Here is a 22168-nt window from a genome sequence, read left to right as displayed (position 1 = left end):
TGTCTTGAAAATAAAGATAACAGTTACAAAACATGGGGACTAACTGGTGTTCCTTCAGTAGGCCCAAGAATGCACTGGTGAACTGCCATATATACACAGACACACATGATTATGCACCACTGTAGCTCTGTAGTATTGTCCTCCTGATCATCGATTTGCTCGAGCAGGCAACAGTAACATCTCCATTGTGAGACTTGTTGTTACTGTTTTTGGCATAACGAATATGCCACGGGGAGCTTGCCAGCCTCTGCTATGCGGGCAGGATACTCTCAGTAGATTGGCGGGCTCAGGATTTCCTCCAGACTTGGCATGTAGGGATCATCCATGGCAGAGCTCAAGGGAACATATGAGGTGCTGGGGATAGAACCTGGGTCAGCTGCATGCAAAACCAGCACCACCCACTATGCTAGTCACTGGCTAGAAATGCCCATTTTCTTTTTTCTTTTTGTTTTGGGGCAATACCCAGCGGTGCTCATGGCTTACTCTTTGCTCTGCATATAACAATCACCTTGGTGGAGTTCAGAGGACTATATGGGGTGACAGGTTGGAAGCATGCAAGATAACAATACCAGCTGTACTATTGCTCTGGCCCCAAAATGGCCCTTTTCTAACACAGCATTCTTCAACTCTTTCCCACCCACAGACCAGCACCTGTCCTGCAGACTGGTCCATGTACTGGCAGGTAGTACCTCAGTGGGAGACCATTGGCTTTCAACCTTTCTCTACCTGTGGAGCAGTATAGAGAGCAGGGTTTACTACGTAACTAGTGTCTGTTTTTTTTTTTAAAAAAAAAAAAAAAAAAAAAACAAGAGGAATCACCCCAGTGATGCTGATCTAAGTTTTATGCTTAGGTGAGGAGGTACTAGGAGGGTCCAGGTTCCAGCAGAACTGAGGTGGAGAGGAGGCATGCAGAGTTGGGAATAGCACCTCATGCCCGAAAGCATGTCCCAGATGTACCGAACCAGTATGTTTTCAAAGAGAAACAAGGCTGTTTGCCTTGCACGCGGCTGACTCGGGTTCAATTCCTCCATCCCTCTCAGACTGTCAGATGTTACCTGATGCCCAGGAGCCACTCCCAGTTCCTCACTGGCAGTGGCAGGGATGGAACCAGCTGCACCCATGGGAATCACGTCTACTAGCTCTGTGGGCCACCTCCCTGGCTCCAAAGGAAAAAAAACTTTACAAGAGGAGAAATATTTGAATGAAGACTTTGGTTTGTGAGACTAGATTATGATTGTATCCTTTTTTTTTTTTGCTCTTTGGGTGACACCCATCAATGCTCCAGGGTTACTCCTGGCTCATGCACTCAGGAATTACTTCTGGTAGTGCTCGGAGGACCATGTGGGATGCTGGGAATCGAACCTGGGTTGGCGACGTGTAAAGAAAATGCTCTACCCACTGTGCTATTGCTCCAGCCCTGATTGTATCCTTTATAAGTAGAAGGAACTATCAGTACGTAAACCAGTAGAACAAAAGAAGAACCTGATCTTCTCCACAACTGGGTTATTATTTGAGAAATACAAATAAAGGCTATTTTACACACAAGGCCCATTATTAAAGAAATCTAATCGAAAAATCAATTCCAGGGTGCTCCTGGTACCCACAGTTCCTGGTGACAGCAGACTGCTCTGCTGGACCAGGTACGCACCAGTTCAGGATGGTTTGGAAGGCCACATTTTTTGCACGGTTCATCATCATCTGCTAGAACAGCTTCTTCACTTTCCTTTCCTTCTTCCTCTTCCGAAGCCATCGATGATTTCTCACTGTCAGATCCTTCACTTTCATCATTGCTGGAATATTTCCACCTCCCTCGGGTTCGAGAACCAGTCCATCGAACTTTGCCTTTGGGTTTTACCTTGTGTAAGATTAAGAAATTGAAAAATTTGGTAAAAACAAAATGTTAGATTAAAGGGAAATTGCTGTAGCTTTATCAAATGCAATTAAATTTTGATACATATTTCCATTATTTCAGGGGGAGGAAATTAACGCTGAATATTTTACTTTCCCTAGTCACAAAACAGTCCCCTAACATCAGTATAATATGTAACTGTATAATATGCCTTTCCATAGCTCTAATTAACTACTACAAAGACATTTAGGTAATTTCCCATTTTTTTTACTTTATAAACAATATCTTACAAATATAAATTCTCCACACACCTCTCTGATTAGGAAAACTTTCTCAAAGAGAATTCAGGATCAAAAGCTATACATAATTTAAATGATCTATGATAGAGCATTCATTACATTTCACATTGGTATACAAAATTTTTAATTCGTATGCTAGAAATAAACTAGAGATAAATTTTAGAAGAGCCAGAACTAATTATCCTCATAAAAATCCCCAAAATTGAAACAAAAAATCTTCAAAAAAATATATTATTCACAGAATATGTTTACAATGTTTTAAAATGCTATTTATTGCCTCATTCCACAATATGTCAATTCATGCTTCAGTCTTACTGCGTAAGCTCCCCAAAAAAACCAAAATAAATGTGGTGGGAGACACTTTAAAGGTCATTGGTGAAAGAAGCACTCTGGTGGAGAACGTGGGATTGGAACATTGTATACATTAACTAGGTTTTGTAAATGATGTTACTTGAAATCAAGAACAATTTTTTTAAAAGACTATAAAAAAAGTGCTATCGCTCCAGCCCATTGGCCGACCCAAGTTCGATTCTTCTGCCTCTCTCGGAGAGCCCGGCAAGCTACCGAGAGTATCTCGCCCGCACGGCTGAGCCTGGCAAGCTCCCCGTGACGTATTCGATATGCCAAACACAGTAACAACGAAGTCTCCAATGGAGACGTTACTGGGCCAACTCCAGCAAATTGATGATCAATGGGAGGGTCTTTACTTACTTACTTACTTATAAAAAAAGGTAAGATTTGGAGCGGGAAGCGATAGTACGTTAGGTAGGGTGTTTGCATTGCAAGCAGATGACCCAGGTTCAATCTCAGGCATCACATATGGTTCCTTGAGCACCACCAGGAGTAATTCCTGAGTGCAGAGACAGGAGGAACCCCATGAGCACTGCCGGTGTGCCCCCCCCCAAAAGAGGAATACTTAGAATGAAGAATAATGTGATCACTTCAACAGGAATAAAAGTAGCATTTTAAAATTAGAACAAACTGCCACAGATTAGTCAACAATTTACGTAAACTTAAAATACACATGCTCTAGAAATTTCAACTCTAGAGAGAATGTTCAAAGGATCTTCAACACTGTTTGCCTGTATAGTTAAAAATTGGAAAATTAGAAATTGAGCTCCCATTTGACCCAGCAATACCGCTCCTGGGAATATATCCCAGAGAGGTAAAAATGTATAGTCGAAGTGATATCTGCACTTGTTTGTTCATTGCAGCACTCTTTACAATAGCCAGAAACTGGAAGAAACCTGAATGCCCAAGAACAGATGACTGGTTAAAGAAACTTTGGTACATCTACACAATGGAGTACTATGTAGCTGTTAGAAAAGATGAAGTCATGAAATTTACATACAAGTGGTACAATATGGAGAGTATCATGCTAAGCGAAATGAGTCAGAAAGAGAGGGATAGACATAGAAAGATTGCATTCATCTGGGGGATATAAAGTAACAAAGTATGAGATTAATACCCAAGAAGAGCTGAGATCAGCACCAGGAGGATTACTCCATAACTTAGAGGCCAGCCGGGTATCCTAGAGGAAAGGGCAGTTCAGATAGAGAAGGGAGCACCAAATAAAGGATGTTTGGAGGATCCTCCCAGGAGGGGAGATGCATGTTGAAAGTAGACTATGGACTGAACATGTTTGCCACTCAATGCCTCTTTTGCAGACCAGAACACCTAAAAGGAGAAAGAGAACAGAGGGGAATGCCCTGCCACAGAGGCAGGGGGGGATGGGGGTGGAAAATGGGCACTGGTGGACGGATGGGTATTTGATCATTGTATGATCGAAACCCAAGCACAAAAAAATTGTAAATCTACAACTGTACCTCATGGTGTTTCACTAATAAAAATTAAAGAAAAAAATTGGAAACAACCTGTCAGTTAGTAAGGGAATGATAATGGGAAGGATTTAGAAACTCTGTTAGGTGCTATCTATACTCACAAAAAATAACTGACTCAATTTAATATTGAAACATATAAATATTCAAGAACATACAAATGAATTTACAGAAAAAAGGGGTTAGAAAGAGGTGTAACATCAAAATAACATTAACTGCTTAAGGAAATTTCTCATTTTTCAAAAGTCCTACAGGTTTGATGCTACTTTAATAGTTTGCAAGCAGTAGACATTTCTTTACTACCTGTAATAAAGAAAAGGTTTAAAATAAGATGAAATCATGACCTGAAATTTAGAAACTTGTGAATAACTACTGAGAAAAGATATCTCATATCCAGAAGTATAACAATACCTAAACAAACAAAAAAAGTTTTCCTTCAATGTCTGTCCTACCCAGAATAAAATGTGTAACTAAGATATAAATAAGAGGAAAATCAAGAGGTAAATAATTCAGATTAAAACTAAAACTCCAAAGCAGGAGAAATCTGACCTTGCTTACTTTAGGATTTGTATCCTTCTCCATTTTTTTCCAATTTTCTTTTTTGTCTGCTTTTGGCAAAGATGCTGATCCTTCTTCCACTTCGTCTTCTCCTTCTGCTCTTTTTTTATCAGCTTTCTGATCTCTGATCTCTGCCACTTTGGCTGTGGGTCGAGATATTCTTGGAGATCTCCTTAAGGTACGACCCACATTTGCTTTCTCCTCTTCCTTTTCAGTTTTCTCTTGTTTGGTTTCTGATTCTAGAATTTTGGGTGGAGACTCTGGCTTCTTCTTTCGACTGGATATCCTAATTGTTAATTTGATGCCCTCTTTTTGCCTTTCTGAGGTTATCTCTGTGCTTTCTGAGACAGTGGTTTCTTCTTCTGGAATCAACTTATATTTAAATTTGCTTTTTTGCATAGAACTCTTTGTCTCAGAAGGCTCCTCAGAATTGGTTGTCTGAGAATTATTCATCTCCATCTTTGTGGATTCCTGGTTGAGAACTTCTGGGGCTTCTTTTACCTGGGGTTGGCCTTCCATGGAGCCTGTGCTCTGCCACTCATTCACCTCTTTTTCAGGGACTGATAGTTCACAGTGTCCACTCTTGTCTGAGGCGGCAGCTGATGCAGATGCTCTAGGAGAGCATGGTTTTGGGGGTTCTAGTGCATTCTTTGAAACCTCCTCAGGGATTGGACTCAATCTCTGTGTGTCTTTATCAAGAAAGGCCTTTTTAGACTTATCTGGCTTTTCAAGACATTCAATGATGGGAGGACGCTTATCCTTCTTACTTCTGGGAGACTTCTCTTCAAGTTTCATAGGACAAGAGTCAGCAGCAGATAAAGCACTTTTCAAAGAAAGGTCTTTTGCCCTCTCAGGAGTCTCAAGAAAGGTGTCCATTTCTGGAGTACAAGACTCCTCTGTCGGCCGGATCTGTCCCTGGGTCTCCAAGACAGTTGACAAATGATCGGCATCTTTCCCTTTAGGAAGAACTTCATCCTCAAGATCACCTGTCTTCACGCTCATTATGACTGAATGTAAGGACAACACTCCATTTCCTTCCATTATCACACTTCTCTCCTTAGAGGGGTGATAATGATCTTCCTTTGTATCACAGAACTTGGTCTCCATTTGTTCTGTCTTAAAATTTGGACTTACTCTTTCATCACTAACTTCCCCATTCACAAGCTGTTTGCCTTCATGACTCAAAGAAGTGACCGAAGAGTTTCTTTTACAAGTCTCTTCCTCTTGTTTTATTTCATCTTTTAAGAACTCTTTTGTTGGAGTAACTGATTTACACAAAGGGCCTTTGACAGGACTGTCAAAATCATCACTCAACTTAATTTCTCTTTTTTTTAGTGGTATCTTAGCTTGCTGGTCATTTTTAAGTTTCTCGGTTTCCTCTGTAGACTTCTCAATGATCTCCTGAGAAGATTTAGCATTGCCAGCAAACTCCAGTTTCTCAGGCTCTACCTTCTCCAAGCTGCTTTTAGTCTCTTTAGGGTCTGCTTTACATTCCTTCACTTCTACTTTCATGGGTTTGACATTTTCCTTGAAGGAGTCACTTTCTTCCTTGATAATCTTCTTTCCCTCATTTTCTGTCAAAGGTTTTTCTAGCTTCACAATGACTGGCAGCTTTACAAGTTCCTTTTCATCATCTTTCTCTATTTTTACTGTAGCTTCTTCTAATGCACCACAGGGTTTAGAACGGTTTTGGGAATCTACCGACTGACATTCACTTTTCATTTTTTCTTTGTCCTTCTGCTCCTCTAAAAAAAAAATATTTATATTAGTAAAACTATTCCAGTCATAAACAATAAAGGGCTTATTTAACAAAATATACACATTCCATGCGAAGTGTAACTACTTAAAAGAGGCAGCACCGGGGTATGGTGCCACCAGCAGGTTCAATCTGTACCTGTGAGGCGAGTGCATCAGCAGCCTGATGGTGCCTTCAGACTTCCAGATACCCCCAAATTGCTCCTGTGCCTTTGGCCAGACCCCAAAAACTTGGGGCAAAGTTTACCAAGAAAGTAAACGGCCAAAAGTTAGGTATGTGGAAAACACACCCACAAACCACCTCCGGCTCAGCTATATAATTGGAGGCATGGCCTTTCTGGTTCCTGATTGAACTGCTTAATGGCCATGATCCCAGAGACTCAGAAACAAATCTCGAAACCCAGCGGCTTTTGGCAGAAATGCGTCCGGTCCCTGCAGTAGGTTACCAGTGCTGGGCCAACCCAGGTGGGAATAGGTTTCGTGCCTTGGCCAGTTCCCCCTGGCAGCCCAGTGGCCACCATCCTTCAGAGGCCACTGGACAGTCAGGTTTGGGACCCCAGTGATGAGACACGCAGGGCCTCACAGGATGGGCGTGGAACAAGTCCTGTCTCCCTGCCCCAATGAGACCGCAAATCATTGCCCATGATCGGCCTCTCTGGCTCCTATCAAGCTGCTGAACGGCCATGGTCCCAGACTCAGAAACAAATCTCGAAACCCAGCAGCTTTTGGCAGAAATGCGACCGGACCCCGCAGTAGGTTACTGTCACCGGGCCACCCCAGAGGGGAAAGGGTGCTGTCCCTCCGCCTGCTCCCCCTTGGTGGCTCGGTGGCCACCATACTCCAGAGGCCATTGGACAGTCAGTCTTGGGCCCGCAACGACGAAACTTGTTGGGCCTCACAGCATGGGGTTGGAGCCGGTCCTGGTCTCCCGGTCCCAACGAGACCCCAAGTCACCGCCCACGAATGGCTCCTGATCAAGCTGCTCAACAGCCATGATCCCAGAGACTCAGGAGCAAATCTTGAAACCCAGTGGCTTTTGACAGAAATCCCTCCAGATTTAAGTGTTAAAATTTCAGAATTTCAAAATCACCTGGCCCTACTGCAGCCACACGACATCATATGTTATTCATAACCAGCAACAGAAAACTAATTGTCTACTGTTGCCTTTTCAGCAGATCTGAGTATTGGGGTAAAATCTCAAATAATAATGGGTCTGGAGTCGAAATATTGAATGTGATCAAAGTAGAGAGAGAGTAATGTGGAAATCATCTGCCCCACAGGTAGGGGGAGGGTGTGGGGTAGGAGCATACTAGGGTTTTTGTGGTGGAGAATGGGCACTGGTGAAGGTACGGGTGTTTCATTGTATGACCGAGACTTAGACCTGAAAGCTTTGTAACTTCTCTCATGGTGATTCAATAAATAAAATTATAAAAAATGAAAAAAAAGGTAAAGTGGAGTTCATGCACAATTCAATCAGCTAATCAGTGGCTGAATAAATAGCAGTACTCCTACAAAAAAAAAAAAGAGGCAGTACCTCTTATCAGTGAATATTTCACCAAAAAAAAAAACTGACAATACACTTAGACAAAAAATACTATTCCAAAAAGACCCTATTTGTTTTATAAACTAAGGACTGTTATTTGCAAGTTACTGAATACTTCATTTCATTTAGGCAACAATAGTACGGAAGTGGGAAATCGTCTGTTTTATATTTAAAATATAAAGTATGTATATGCTTATAAGATTATAAGAGAGAAAAAAAGATTGTAAGAGAAATACAATTGTAATATTATAAGAAAATACAATTTTCTATAGAAAGTTTGTTTGCTCGAGCGGGCGCAGTCTCCATTGGAGACTTTGTTGTTACTGTGTTTGGCATATCAAAAGGGGGAAATGTCAATTACCCAACTATCAAACCAGGATCATGCTGCCTTTCATTTTCACTGAAAGAGGAGAATTTTTTTGGCCATGCCCAGTGATGATAGGAGTTACTGCTGGCTTTGCCCTCAGGAATTAGTCCTGACAGTGCTCAGATGACTACAGAGGATGCGGGGGGATCAAACCCAGGTTGGCTGCATGCAAGGCAAGCGCCTGGGTCCTGATACAAGATAATTTTCACAGATACTGAATTTGATTATCTTTCTCAGTATGGTTTTGTTAGACTTTAATATAATGTCATTATTGAACATTTCACATATTATACTTGAGAAAAAAACTAAAATCCATTTTTACTCATTAGCTATAGAGTTCCAATTTTTATGAGGTACCCAATAATGCAAATTTAAATAAAACAAAGCCACACTGAGTAAATATTATCTGTAAATGGGATTGCTGAAACTACAGATATACTGTAACTTTGTGCTCAGAAAAAAAAAACGAGCCTGTCTTAGGATTCATTAAGTACTGATTTTACATTCATGGTCTCACTCTATCCTTACAAATAAAAAAATTAAGTTCTAAACGAAGTTTTACCAATTCAAGAATTTATCACCCTCTTAAAAGTGATAAAACAGAGAAAGTTACATATCATAGAAATTAAATAAAAATTTGAAGACACGGTCACGGTCCTCCCGTTATTCATTGTTTTGCTTGAGCGGGCCCAGTAACATCTCCATCGTGAGACTTGTTACTGTGTTTGGAATATCAAATACGTCACGGGTGGCTTGCGGGGCTCTCTGAGAGGGGTGGAGGAATCGAACCCAGGTTGGCCAAGTAAAGAGCATGCAAGGCAAACGCCCTACCCGCTGTGCTATCATTCCACCCCACAGACCATATTAGCTACTGAATTTTCTCCAAAGACTATAAGGGATGCCTTTCTACTCTGTAGTGAAAAAGAAACTGAATTATTAAAATATATTCATTGAAAATAGGAATTCCAAAGATTATTGCATTTGTCAAGGTTTTTTTTTTCCAGTTTTCACTACTAAGCAACAAAAGAACAATCTACCATATATTTCCATAAACACACATATCACCCAAATGGAATTTGGCAGAGATTTACCAAAAATTGCTAGAGATTGTTGACACAAAATCTGTATTCATCTTTTAAAACAAATTAGCTTTAAAAAAGTCACTTTTAAACACTGCAAAAATTTTGATCTTTTGGGAAAGCAGATAATTTAATACTTTTCTTCCAAGTTCCAGAAATTGTGCATAGTTTGGTATCATTTCTTGATCTGGGAATAGAGGAAATTACTATGTGAATATAGATGTGATCAGTGTCAAATGTCTCCACTATTCTTTGGAATGGCTTCAGTAACTCATCTAAGTGAGAACTTCTGATGCCATCCTTCTTACTTGTGCTTGTAGAATGCTGGGTATCCTTGTCATCATGATGCTCATGGTGAATGATAGGTGGATGTGTTTCCTGGGTCCAGTTTTCTCCAGAAGCACTGGTACCACTTCTGTTAACATCTGTCATGATGATGGTTATATATACATCGTGACTTATTAATCAATCAACTTTCGATGATTCTGTTCTTCCATTAAAGTACGTGATATTTAATGTATTAAATATCTAAATAGTACTTCTGAGTTTCAACCTCAATATTTCTGGATGACTTCACTAATCTGTCCTAAAAGAAAAACCATGAGCATGGAATTCCTTATCTATTACTTGTTATTCCATTATAAACATTTTCCAAGGGCAGCAGCATGATGATTTACTTCAGAAAATAACTCAGGGGTCTGGAGGAATAGTCTAGTGGGTAAGTCACTTCCCTTGCACATGGCCAAGCCAGTTTGATGCCCAGCATCCCATAAGGTTCCTGGAGACCCACCAGGAGTAATCCTGGAGCATAGAGTCAGGAGTTAGCCCTGAGCACTGCTGTGCATGAAATCAGCTCTCACCACCAAGACAAAACGAAAAACAGCAACAACAAAAACCCAACCAAAAAAATACCCCAGGATTTCATTAGTACTAAGCCACAGTAAATAACACTTTTTATTTAAGCAATAAAAATAAAAATATTATTTTATTTGAGCTAATTTGAGTAACAACATGGCAAAATTAAGGAATACCTTTAGGTTCCAGGCTCCTCGGCTCTACCAATACTGAATGACACAGAAGACAGCATTTCTTTGGCTATATTATGAATTCTGAGTTCTGTCTTTATTTCTCTATCTATAAATAAAGCAGTGAGTCTATAGAAATTCAACTCTATTTTTTTTTTTTTTTTTTTTTTGCTTTTTGGGTCACACCCGGCACTGCACAGGGTTTACTCCTGGCTCATGCACTCAGGAATTACTCCTGGCGGTGCTAGGGAGACCATACAGAATGCTGGAGATCGAACCTGGGTCAGCTGCATGCAAGGCAAATTCCCTATCTGCTGTGCTATAGTTTCAGCCCTTCAACTCTACTCTTAATCTACTCAACTTATTCTTCTATTTCTCTAACTACCTAACTTCACAGTATTTTTGTGTTTGACTCAGTTATTTAAGAGAAACACCTGACAATTATTAGTTGGTCTCCCCTAGAAAAATAGAAATGTGTCCCCTAAAACTATGTAAACCCAGAAGAACCAAAACAGAAAATGAAATATAAAGCATAACTGGTAAATAGGTCCAGAAAGTCATAACTGATAAACAGGTCACTAGGTTATTTTATCATGGTTTCTGAAAAGGAAACAGGACAAGGCGCAACGCAAATAACTTGAAGTTGTACAATACAGACAAATTTAGTTCAGAAGAATCAATACAGAAACAGTGGGAGGGAGCAAGAAGGAGAAATTAAAAAAAAGAAAATGAAATAAAAGAAAATTCTGATTTATTTTTGGTTTTGGTCCACACCTAGCAATGCTCAGGGCTATTCCCAACTCGGCAATGAGGAATTTCTCCTGGCAGTGCTCTGGGAAACATAAGGGGCTTGGGATTGAACCCGGTCAGCCAGATGCAAGCTACTTGCCCCTTTCACAAAGAAAACTTTACTGACGGAAACCAATGGAAAAAAAAATCTTTTTTGTAAAAATATTTTGTATATTACCGAAGGGTAATTTACAGAGATGATGAAACTTGAGTGTTAGGCATATAATATTCCAACACCAATCGCACCACCTGTGTCACCTTCTTTCCACCAGTGTTCTCATACTCCGTACCCGCACTCCCACCGCCTTATCCCTGGCCTACCACCTTAACAGGCACATAACAATGCTCATAGATGAAGCTTAGATCTCATGTTTCCGGTGCTGTTTAGTCTGTGCTTCAGATGTATGGTAACACCGCTCTGCCACACCACCAGTAGGTAAAAGCGAAGTGACGGCTCCTGTTCCCCATTACTTCCCTTTCTAATCTTCTTCCTTCTCCCTTTTGAATTCTTTCCTTCTCTGGGGCCTTCTCTGCACCGAATTCTGCAATCAACAGTGACCTAGCACCTCCCCTCAGTACATTTCCTCATCCTGTTATTCTGTGTATCACGGATAGTGAAAGCATACCATGTTTGTCTTTCTTCTTTTGACTTACTTCACTCAACAAGCATCTTCCAGTTCCAAGCAGATTGTAGCAAACTGTAGGATTTCACTGTTTTTTTTTGCAGTTGCATAGTATTCCAGTATTTCATTGTGCACACATTCCACAGCTTCATAATGCATTCATGTGTCATTGGACACCTAGGCTGAGTCGTTATGTTAACTGTTGTATCATGAATGAATAATGGTGGGCATATGTCCTTTAGTATGAATATGTTGCTATGTCCCGGGGATCTGGAGATGCCAAACAGTGGAACAGCAACTCAATTCAAAGTGTACCGAGGACTCTCCATCCAGTTTTCCATAGTGGCTGTGCCAGAAAACATACCCACTAGCAGTGGCTGAGAGTTTTCTTTTTCACCACATCCCCACAGATGGTTCTGACTAGACGGGTTTTTGACAGGCTGTTTTTTTTTATTGTTGTTGTCGTTGTCTTCTGGGCCACACCCAGCAATGCTCAGGGGTTACTCCTGGCTCTGTGCTCAGGAATCACTCCTAAAAGTGCTCGGAAGGCCGTATGAGTTGCGGGGATCAAACCTGGGTAGGCCGCGTGCAGGTGCATGCTCTAGCTGCTGTGCTCCTGTTCTGGCCCAGACTGTTCCTGCTATTCTGATATGCAGCGTTCTCACTGGTGGGAGATGATAGCTCACTGTCTCCTTGTTTTAGATCCCTACTGGCATTCTTGCATGTGCCTGCTGGTCACATAACTGTCTTCCTCTGAGACGTGTCTGTTCATCCCTCTCTCTTTTTGTGCAAGGGTTTTTGAAATTGCTGTTGTTGTTGTTGTTAATGATCTTTGTGAGTACATTACATATCCTGGATATCAGCACTTTATCTGATGTGCTGAATGCGGGTATTTCTTCCCAGGTAGCTATCTCTTAGTTTTGGCAAGTGTTTCTTTTGCTGTGCAGAAACTCTTAGATTTGACATAGTACCATTTGTCTATCGTGAATTTTGTTGCCTTTGACTATATTATCAGGTCACTGAAGACTCCTTTGAGGTCCAACTCTTGGACCATTCTGCGTATATTTTCTTCGGTGTACTTTATATTTTTGGTCGCATCTCAGTTGTGAATGAACTTTAGTGTAAGGTGTGAGATACGGAGCCAGCTTTAATTTCTCACACGGAGTTACCCAGTTCTCCCAGCACCATCTGTTGAAGAGGCTATATTTACTCCATTTCAAGTTCTCAGCTCCTTTATCGAAAATTAACTGCTTGTGTATAAACGATTTTGTCCCTGAGTAACTGATTCTGACCCATTGATCAGAGAGCCTATCTTTAGTCCATTACCATGCAGTTTTGGTTGTTACAGCTTTATAATACAGCTTCAAATCAAGTAATGAGAAACCCCTAAATCTCCTGTTCTTCAGTACGTCTTTGGCTATTCATGGTCTTGTCTGATTCCATACAAACTTTATTATTGCCTTTTCTAGGACCTTGAAGAATGTCTGAACTTGGATGGGGAGTACATTTAATCCATATAGGAGCTCAGTTAGGTAGGATAGTCACACACTGATTCGGTGAGCCTCGAAAATTTTTCCACTTCTAAGGTCTTCTCTCCCTTTAAGTGATTTAAAGTTACCGTGGTACAGATTTCCCACGTCTTTTGTTTAGCTGATTCCTAGATACATGATGTTTTGGGACACTATTTTGAGTGGGATCAACTCCTTGATCACTTTCCCCCCTGATTCTTTGTACGTAAGAATGTGACTGACTTTTGTGTAGCTGGCTACTTTGCTGTATTGTTTTGGGGAGATTTTTTTGTGGACTCTGTAGGGTTTTCTATGTACATCATCATGGCATCTGCAAAAAGTGATAATCTGATTTCCTCTTTCCCAATTTGGATACCTCTGGTTGTGATTCTTGCCTGACTGCGGTACCCAGGCCTTCTAATACTACACTGAATAAAAGTGGAGATAGTGGACAGCCTTGTCTTGTACCTGATCTCAGAGGGAGTTCTTTCAGTTTTACACAGTTAAGAATTTTTCAGTTTTCCTCGGTTAGCTAATTTGTTAAGGATTTCTATTCTCCCCAATCATTGGGAGATTGGTCTGAAGCTGTCTTTCCTGGAAGTGTCTCTGCTTTGGGTATTAGTGCAATGTTAGCTTCAGAGAAAGCGTTGGGAAGGATTCCTGTGTCTTTGATACTTTGGCAGAGCTTAAGGAATACATTGTCTCTGAAGGTTTTGCTAGTGCTGGAACTTTTGTTCTTGGGGGGAGAGGGGGAATTCATAATTACTGTTTCAGTATCTTTGATCATGATGGCCCTGCTTAGGCTTTCTACTTCCTCCTCATTCAATTCTGGGAGATCGCATGACTCTTAAGAATCTATCCATTTTTTTCTAGGTTCTCCAGCTTAAGAGCTTAAAGTTGTTCATAGTAACCTCCCATTTATAGTTTAAATTTCCGAAGGATCCATTGTAATTTCTCCTCTTTCATCTTTGATCTGATTTATCTGAACATTTCCTCTTTTTTCCCTCATGAGTCTAGCTAAAGGCTTATCCCTCTTGTTTATTCTTTCCAAGAATGAACTTCTTGTTTCATTGAGACTTTGAAATGTTCCTTGTTCCTGTGCTGTTGATTTCTCCTCTAGTTTTTACTGTTCCCCTCCTTCTACTAATCTTTGGGTGTGTCTGCTGTTCCTTCTCCAGATTTTCAGATGTGTATCTAGGTTGTTGATTTGGGTTTTCCCTTCTTTCTTAATATAAGCCTGTACTGCTATGTTTCCTCCCCCGCGCCCCACAGACACAGACACACAGACACACCCACAGACAGACAGACAGACAGACAGACACACACACACACACACAAACAGCTTTGCTGTATCCCATAGATTCGGACAGCTTGTATCTTTGTTCTCATTAGTTTCAAGGAATCTTTTTATTTCTTCCTTAATTTCCTCTTTGATTGAGTTGCTTGTTTTGTTTAGCAGTGTCTTTTTTGTTTAGTTTTGTTGTTGTTTTTTGAGTTACACCCAGCAACGCACAGGGGTTAGTCCTGGCTCATGTACTCGGGAATTACTCCTAGTAGTACTCAGGGGATCATATGGGATGGTGGGAATCAAACCCGGGTCGGCCACGGGCAAGGCAAACATCCTTCCCTCTGTACTGTCGCTCCAGCCCCTTAGCAGTGTTTTTATTCAGATTCCAAGTGTTGTCCTCCTCTTCTTCCTGGCATGGTATTGTGGTCTACCAGAAACACAAGTGCTTTATATGATTTCAATACTTGTGATTTATGTATGTTTCAGTTATTCCCTATCTGTGATCTATCTTGGAGAACGTTCCACGCGTACTAGAGAAAGATGTGCATTTGTGTTTGGGTGGGTGAAGAGCCCAGTATATGTCCAATGATCCCAGTTCTTTCAGTTCCTCATTTCTGACTCGTCTCTTAACTGAGATTCCATCTGGTCACTCTGTCTAGTGGATCTGACTAGAGTGTTAAGTGGCAAAAGTAGAGTGTTAACATCTCCCAATGCTGTTTGTTGTTTTTCCGTTGGCGATTTTGCTGAGCCTTCATTTGGTGCATAAATGTTGATGACAGTATTTCTTGATCGATTGTTCCCTTCGAAGTAGTCAGTAAGTATCCATAATTGTCTCCAGTTACTTTCTTTATATGGGATGCTATGCTGTGTGGTCTGATGGAAGCTTTGTTTGTTTGTTTTGTATTCCACTGGCTTCTACGGTTGCTTTTTATCCTTTCGCTCTGAACCTGTATTCATCTTGAGTTGAGGTGTGTTTCCTCTAGGCAGCACATGGATGAATTTCCCCTCCTGATCCATTCAGCCACTCTGTGCCTTTTTACCGGGGTGTTTAGTTCACTGACATTGAGAGTCTCATTTGCTTTTTATACGCGGCCTTTCAGTAATACTTGCAGGACTGGTATAGTTGTCACAAATGTCACAAAACCTCTTGTTTGTCTGAAAAGGTTCCTACCCCTCCCTCAGGTCTAAATGACAGCTTTGCAGGGTAGTGGACTCTAGGTTGGAAGGGTTTTTTTTTTCATTTAGTACTTTGAACCTGTCATCCCCTTCTCTTTTTGGCTAGTCTGTTCCGTTCTTAATGACTGAATGTCATTCTAGTCTTTCCTTGTCTGTTGTGATTCCCACATTGTTTCCCTTGCACTTGAGGGTTTTCTTTCCTGGCTACTTTAAGTAGTCTGTCTGTGTCTTTCCAGTTTACCCTGTCATATCACTATGTGTCTTGATGATGTTCTGAGGCTTGGGGTCTATTTTGTCTGGTACTCTTTGGGCCTCTTAAATCCGTGCAGTGCCTCTTCCAGAGATCAGGAAAGGTCCCAATTACTAAATTGTCTCCCACCAGCTCTTCTTCTTCTTCCCCTTTCTCCTTTCTTCCCTCCTCCTGGTATTCCTATAATTCTAAGATTATTTTTCTTGCTATTTTCTGTCAAGAATCTTACATTCTCTTCCATTTGTTTATCGCTTTTATTTTGTCACTTCATGATTGGTGATGGCTAGTACTTTGTCTTCAGTATCATTGATACAGTCCTCCTGAGGCATGCTGATTTCTGTTGCTGTGCTTTGCTATTGTTGTTGTTATTGTTGTTTCTTTCTTTTCTTTTTTTTAAAGTTGCATCCATTCTTGCTCAGGGGGTTATTTCTGGCTCTGTACTCAGGAATCTCTCCTGACTGTGCTCAGGGGACCATATGGGAGATACTGGGGATCAAACCCGGGTTGGTCATGAGCAAGGCAAACACCCAACCCTTCATAACAATCGATCCTCCCCTAGCTATTTTATTCTTTTAACTCCTTCAAGTACATATTTTATGGACTCCTATGATACCCTGGACCTGTTTATCTTTGAGTTGGCTGAATTTTCTTCAAGTGACGCTATATTGGTAATGCCATTACATGAGTATTGATTCATTGATGAGGCTTGAGGCTTTATCTGAGCTCAGTGATTTGATAGGACTTGTGTCCCTGTATGCCAGAATTCCTTTGCTTCCCCATTGTCCTTATAGATTGTGGCTCCTGTGATTTTGAGCTTCAGATTCCCTATTACCTGAGGTCTGATCGGATTCGTTGGTTTCTGAGCAAGCTGTTACTCCATGTAATACATTAATCTACCAATTTCTGTGTCCTTACGATGCAATTTCAGTGGCCATGCAGGTGAATATCTAATAATTCCCGTTTGTGTAGAATGGTTATTGTGGAAGCATTTGGGGGAAAAATATCAAAACCAACAATTCTTAGAGTTGTTGGGGTTGACCGGGACCTCAGGGTTGGTTTTGGTTTCGAGAGCTGGGTGTCGGGGGCGCTTCCTTGGTCCAGGGGACTCAGGAAGTCGTGTTGCACAGGGGCAGCTGGGCGTGAAGAGGGTTGGGGCCTCTTATACACCTACATAAGAGTTAAACATCAATACTATGAGTCACCTGGGTATGTCCTGGGCTTGAAAGCCAGGAAAACCAGCACACAAAAAAGAGAATATTAATAGGGATAGATACAGAGCATTAGAAACAACTAAAAATCAAAGACAAATCTATTTTAACTTCATAAATCAGAATGACTGCTTATTTCTCTGTCCAATTCGCATTTTTCTCTTGATGTCTAACTTCAAAATATTCTACCACACAATGATAAAACTCCTCCATGTATAATAGTGATAAACCAAAAAGTACAATTCTTTGATCTTACTACAGGACAGAATACAAAAACTGTCAGAGAAGATGGCATAAGAGATTTAAGGTTTTTGTGAGTGAAGAAAACTGTCCATTTCCTATACAAGTATTACATAGGAAAGTATAAAATACTATATAGGAAAGTATTCCGTCACCCACATCTGCCCTCAAGTCTACTCACTCACCAGCCCAGCTGCCAAACCGTATGGAACTGCTGCCCTACCCCACCATGTCTGAAAACCCTGCATACCCATGGGAGGCGGGGAGCCAAACGGTCACCAAACCAAGGCTCCGGCAGCAGCACCATCCCTACCACTATCCCTGTGCCAAGGGCTAAATGCCACCAGCCACGAACATTCTCTGCAGAGAGACCAATTTCTGAATTATTGCAGGTAAGACGCCGAGGCTGAGAACTCTGTTATTTTTTTTCCGAAGTCGGGGTGACAAGCATCTCCCCTACCCCCAACTTCTGTAAGCCCCGACAGCCCTGCCGACCACCCACGCCTGCCACGTTGTCGACTCTTAGGCCCAGATCACGAATCTGAAAATAACTGAGTCACATAACAAAAAGCTTAGTAAATTCGTAGACAAGGATATACCAACACTGAAATCAGATACGACAACGTTCACATATTTACTTTCTAGATCTACTGATTTTAATACTGCAACTTTGTTATCTAATGAATTTTAATCCTAAAATTGTATTAACAACTGCCACTTAATTTTGCTCCATTAAATTAAATAGGAGCTGGAGCAATAGTACAGCGGGTAGGGCGTTTGCCTTGCACGTAGCCAACCCGGGTTCGATTCCCAGCACCCCATATGGTCCCTTGAGCACCGCCAGGAGTAATTCTTGAGTACAGAGCCAGGAGTAACCTCTGTGCATCGCTGGGTGTGACCCAAACAGAATAGAAAAAAAAAAATTTAAAAAAAAAACTGTACCTCATGGTGTCTCACTAATAAAAATTGAAAAAAGAAAAGAAAAGAAAAGTACAGACCCTGGAAGATGACTGTCCAGGTTTGAGTACTGGTTGTGCTACCAAGAAGTTCTGTAATCTTTAAAGTTATTTAAACCTCCTTGTTTAACTCATCTGATCTGAAAAACGAGGAAGAGTGAGGTGAGAGGGTGGAGGGAAGGGGAGGGATGGATATAATGCAATTCTTACTAGGGAACTTGCGAAGATTACACTGTGTATTTCTAAAGCACTGAGGAAGGTAACTGGATTGAAAATTGAAAAATGGTATACGTGTCAGCTACTATTATCTACTATTACATAAGCTCATAAACTCAAGAACTTTTTAGTCTACGAATCTATTAAGTCATATGCCTGCTAATGTCAAGTTTGGTAAGTAGAAGCTATTTTCGTAAACCAATAACTGAGTAATAAATACTTTGTTGTTAAGAGGCATAAAATGATCATTCTTTATAAGAGAAGGAAGGACATGTAGGGATGGGTTTTAACTATCTTTACATTCCCCAGAATGATTACTACTTGGTCATGGTGTATAATCTTTTTGATGAGCTACTGGATTCTATTTGCCAGGATTTTGTTCATGATTTTTTGTATCTGTATTCATCAGAGATATCAGTTTGTATCTCTTTTTTTGTGTTATGTCTGCCTGCTTTTGTTGTAAGAGTGACATATGCCTCATGGAAAATGTCTGGAAATGTTTCTGTTCCTTCAATCATGGAAAATCTTGAAAATAATTGGCAGTAAGTCCTTGTAAAGGTTTGAACAAATTCATTAATAGTTGAATCCATTTGAGCCTGGAATTTTGTTTTGGGGAAGACTTTTGATTTACCATTTCAATATCTTCAATAATGACAGTTCTGTTCAGCTATTCTAAATCTTCTTGATTAAGTGTTGGAAGATTATAGGATACAGGAAACTATTCATTTCTAGGTTCTCTTGCTCCGTGGCATCAAGATTCTCAAAGTAATCTCTGATAATCCTCTAAATTTCTGTGGTTTCTCCTGTGATGTCCCTTTTTCATTTGATTCTGTTTATTAGGATTTTCTCTCTTTCTGAATCTTGTTAGTCATTTATTTATTTTTTAACATTTTTTTTTTAAAGAACCAGCTCTTGGTTTCATTTCTGTTTTGGATTTTTTTTTTGAATTCCAGCTTGTTAATTTCTTCCCTTAGATTTGTTATTTCCTTCATCATGCCTGGTTTGGTATCCTTTTGCTGGTCATTTTCCAAAATCTTAAGCTGTGAAGCCATGTTATTTATGTAGACCCTTTCCCAATTTCAAACTGTACTACAAAGCATTAGTAATTAAAACAGCACAGTATTGGAATCAATAAAGACAGACTCTCCGATCAATAGAATAGAGCTGAATATCCTAGCACAGACGTGCAAATACATGAACACTTAATTTTTGATAAAGGAGAAAGAAATATGAAGTGGATCAATGACAGTCTTTTCAACAAGTAGTGCTGGAAAACCGAGGCAGTTATATGCAAAAGAATGAACACAGACATCTTTCTAACACCATGTACAAAAAAGGCAGATGAAAATGGATTCAAGAGCTCAATACCAGGCCTGAATCCTTAAGGCACAATGAGGAAAATTTAGGCAGAACCCTCTATGTCATTGAAACTAATGGGATCTTCAAAGATGAAACACCACTGATCAAGCAACAGGAAGAAAAGATTAAACTAATAAGCGTCTGCACAAATGGTGACAAAGATACAAAGTGTAAGAAAAATTATATACCAGACATTCAGTTATCTGATAATAAGTTACTACTGAAGTTACGGGCTGGAGCGAAAGCACAGCGGTAGGGCGTTTGCCTTGAGCGCAGCTAGCCTGGCCGAGCCGAGTTCGATTTCTCTGCCCCTCTAGGAGAGCCCGGCAAGCAACCGAGAGTATCTCGCCCACACGGCAAAGCCTGGCAAGCTACCCGTGATGTATTCGATATGCCAAACACAGTAACAAGAAGTCTCAAAATGGAGATGTTACTGGGCCCGCTGGAGCAAAATCGATGAACAACGGGAGGACAGTGACAGTGACAGTGACGGGCTGGAGCGATAGCACAGCGGGTAGGGCGTTTGCCTTGCCCGCAGCCGACCCGGGTTCGATCCCCAGCATCCCATAAGGTCCCCCCGAGGGTTTGATTCCTCCACCCCTCTCAGAGACCCTGGCAAGCTACCTGTGATGTATTTGATATGCCAAAAACTAACAAGTCTCACAGAGATGTTACTGGTGCCCGCCTGAGCAACTCGATGAACAATGGGAGGACAGTGCTACAGTGCCACTAAAGTTACATAAGACACTGGCAGAACTTTACAAGAATAAAAACATTCAACTCCATAAAAAAAAAATGAGGAAAAATGAACAGAAACTTCCTCAAAGAAGTTATACAAATGACCAAACAGCACATGAAAAAAATACTCTACATCATTAATCATTAGGGAGGTTCAAATAAAAGTAACAATGAGATATCATCTCACATTACAGAGACTGGCACATATCAAAAAGGACAAGAAAGGGACTCTCTTTCATTGCTGGTGGGAATTTCAACTGGTCCAACCTTTTCTGAAGACAACATGGGCATTCCTCAAAAACCTACAAACTGAGCATCCATATGTCCCAATAATAATACCCCTGGCAATATACCTTGAGGTGCAAAATCACACTCCAAAAAAGCCATTCGCATTCTATGTTTGTAGGATGACAATTGATTTGTTCTTTCTCCCTTGCCACAAGGAGCTTAGTTTATCAGGTTACACCCATCACAGTGCTCCCAAGTCACTCCCATTCCTTTGTTTATCTGTAACCACTTCTCTTTGCTCTCTTCCCCAACCAGTTAATCAGCTTTTTCCCCTAATCAAACTCTGTTAACTTGTAAGCTCAGATTCCTCAGAGATCTATGATTTTATATGTATGAGTGAAATATTGCCTTTCTCCTTTCCTTATGTCTTTTGAATAGTTTACTTTAAATAACGTCCTTTTTGTATAGATACAGGAAAACAGTTAATATGCTTTTGTAACTTGGGATTTAATTGGCTTCGAATACTATTCACTCCCAGGCATCTGCTTTCTTGACTTAAGCCTCAGTTGCTCTTACTTCCTAGCACCTCAAAAGCAGGGTCCCAAGGAGGGATTGGATGAACACAGGGCAAGCTCTGAGCTACCCTGGCATCGAAATGGGCCAGGCCAAAGTGCCACGTTACTCAACTATAAGTTGAGAGCTTGGGCATGGACAAACACTGTCATGATCCAAAAAGTAACGATGAGATTAGGACCCTGCTGTGGATAGGAAAGACTAATGCGGCCTGAGCACTGTAATCTGATATCGAGATGACCCCAGGAGAGCGATTCTATAAGCTTAATGTATCTTTTACTGTGTCCATACAGATTAATATTATGAATGCTTATATGTTTAGACAAGGAGAGGAGAAACACAACCAAGGGATTCCGCTCTAGGGTGGGTTGACCTGCTAAATGAGAATCTGTCCTAGAAGCAGCTTTCCCGAAACGGAAAGAACTTTACCCCTATTGATTGTGACCACACCTATGTGTAAGCCCCAACCCCATCATGCGTAGGGCTTTAACAAGACTGTAAAAGTCGGCTGGGGGATCAAGATCCAGATTCCCGAGCAAGAGGAGAAAGGGGGAATCCAGATTCCAGGTCCAGAAGGAGAATGAAGGTACAGGTAACGGCTACAGAGAAGTGGCGAGACGGCTTCCGGGATGGTGGTGAGGAGAACAAACAAAGTGAATGTAAACTCACAGAACTGCAGAGTGGATGAAATAGGATAAAAGGA

At 40.8% G+C, this 22168-nt stretch overlaps 1 protein-coding gene across 1 annotated transcript in view; it reads right to left on the bottom strand.

Annotated features, from left to right (window-relative positions):
* RSF1 (remodeling and spacing factor 1) overlaps window positions 1–22168 on the bottom strand; it is a 149537-nt gene that overhangs the window by 37825 nt on the left and 89544 nt on the right. The window contains exons 6-7 of the mRNA XM_056114761.1: window positions 4536–6289; window positions 1649–1855 (exon numbers count right to left, since the gene is read on the bottom strand). Coding sequence (XP_055970736.1) covers window positions 1649–1855; window positions 4536–6289 — 1961 coding nt within the window. The remainder of the gene's footprint in view (window positions 1–1648; window positions 1856–4535; window positions 6290–22168) is intronic.

This window comes from Sorex fumeus, unplaced genomic scaffold, assembly GCF_029834395.1.
Source record: "Sorex fumeus unplaced genomic scaffold, SorFum_2.1 ptg000026l, whole genome shotgun sequence".
Classification (NCBI taxonomy): Eukaryota; Metazoa; Chordata; class Mammalia; order Eulipotyphla; family Soricidae; genus Sorex; species Sorex fumeus.
This window is presented reverse-complemented; position numbering and strand designations above follow the sequence as displayed.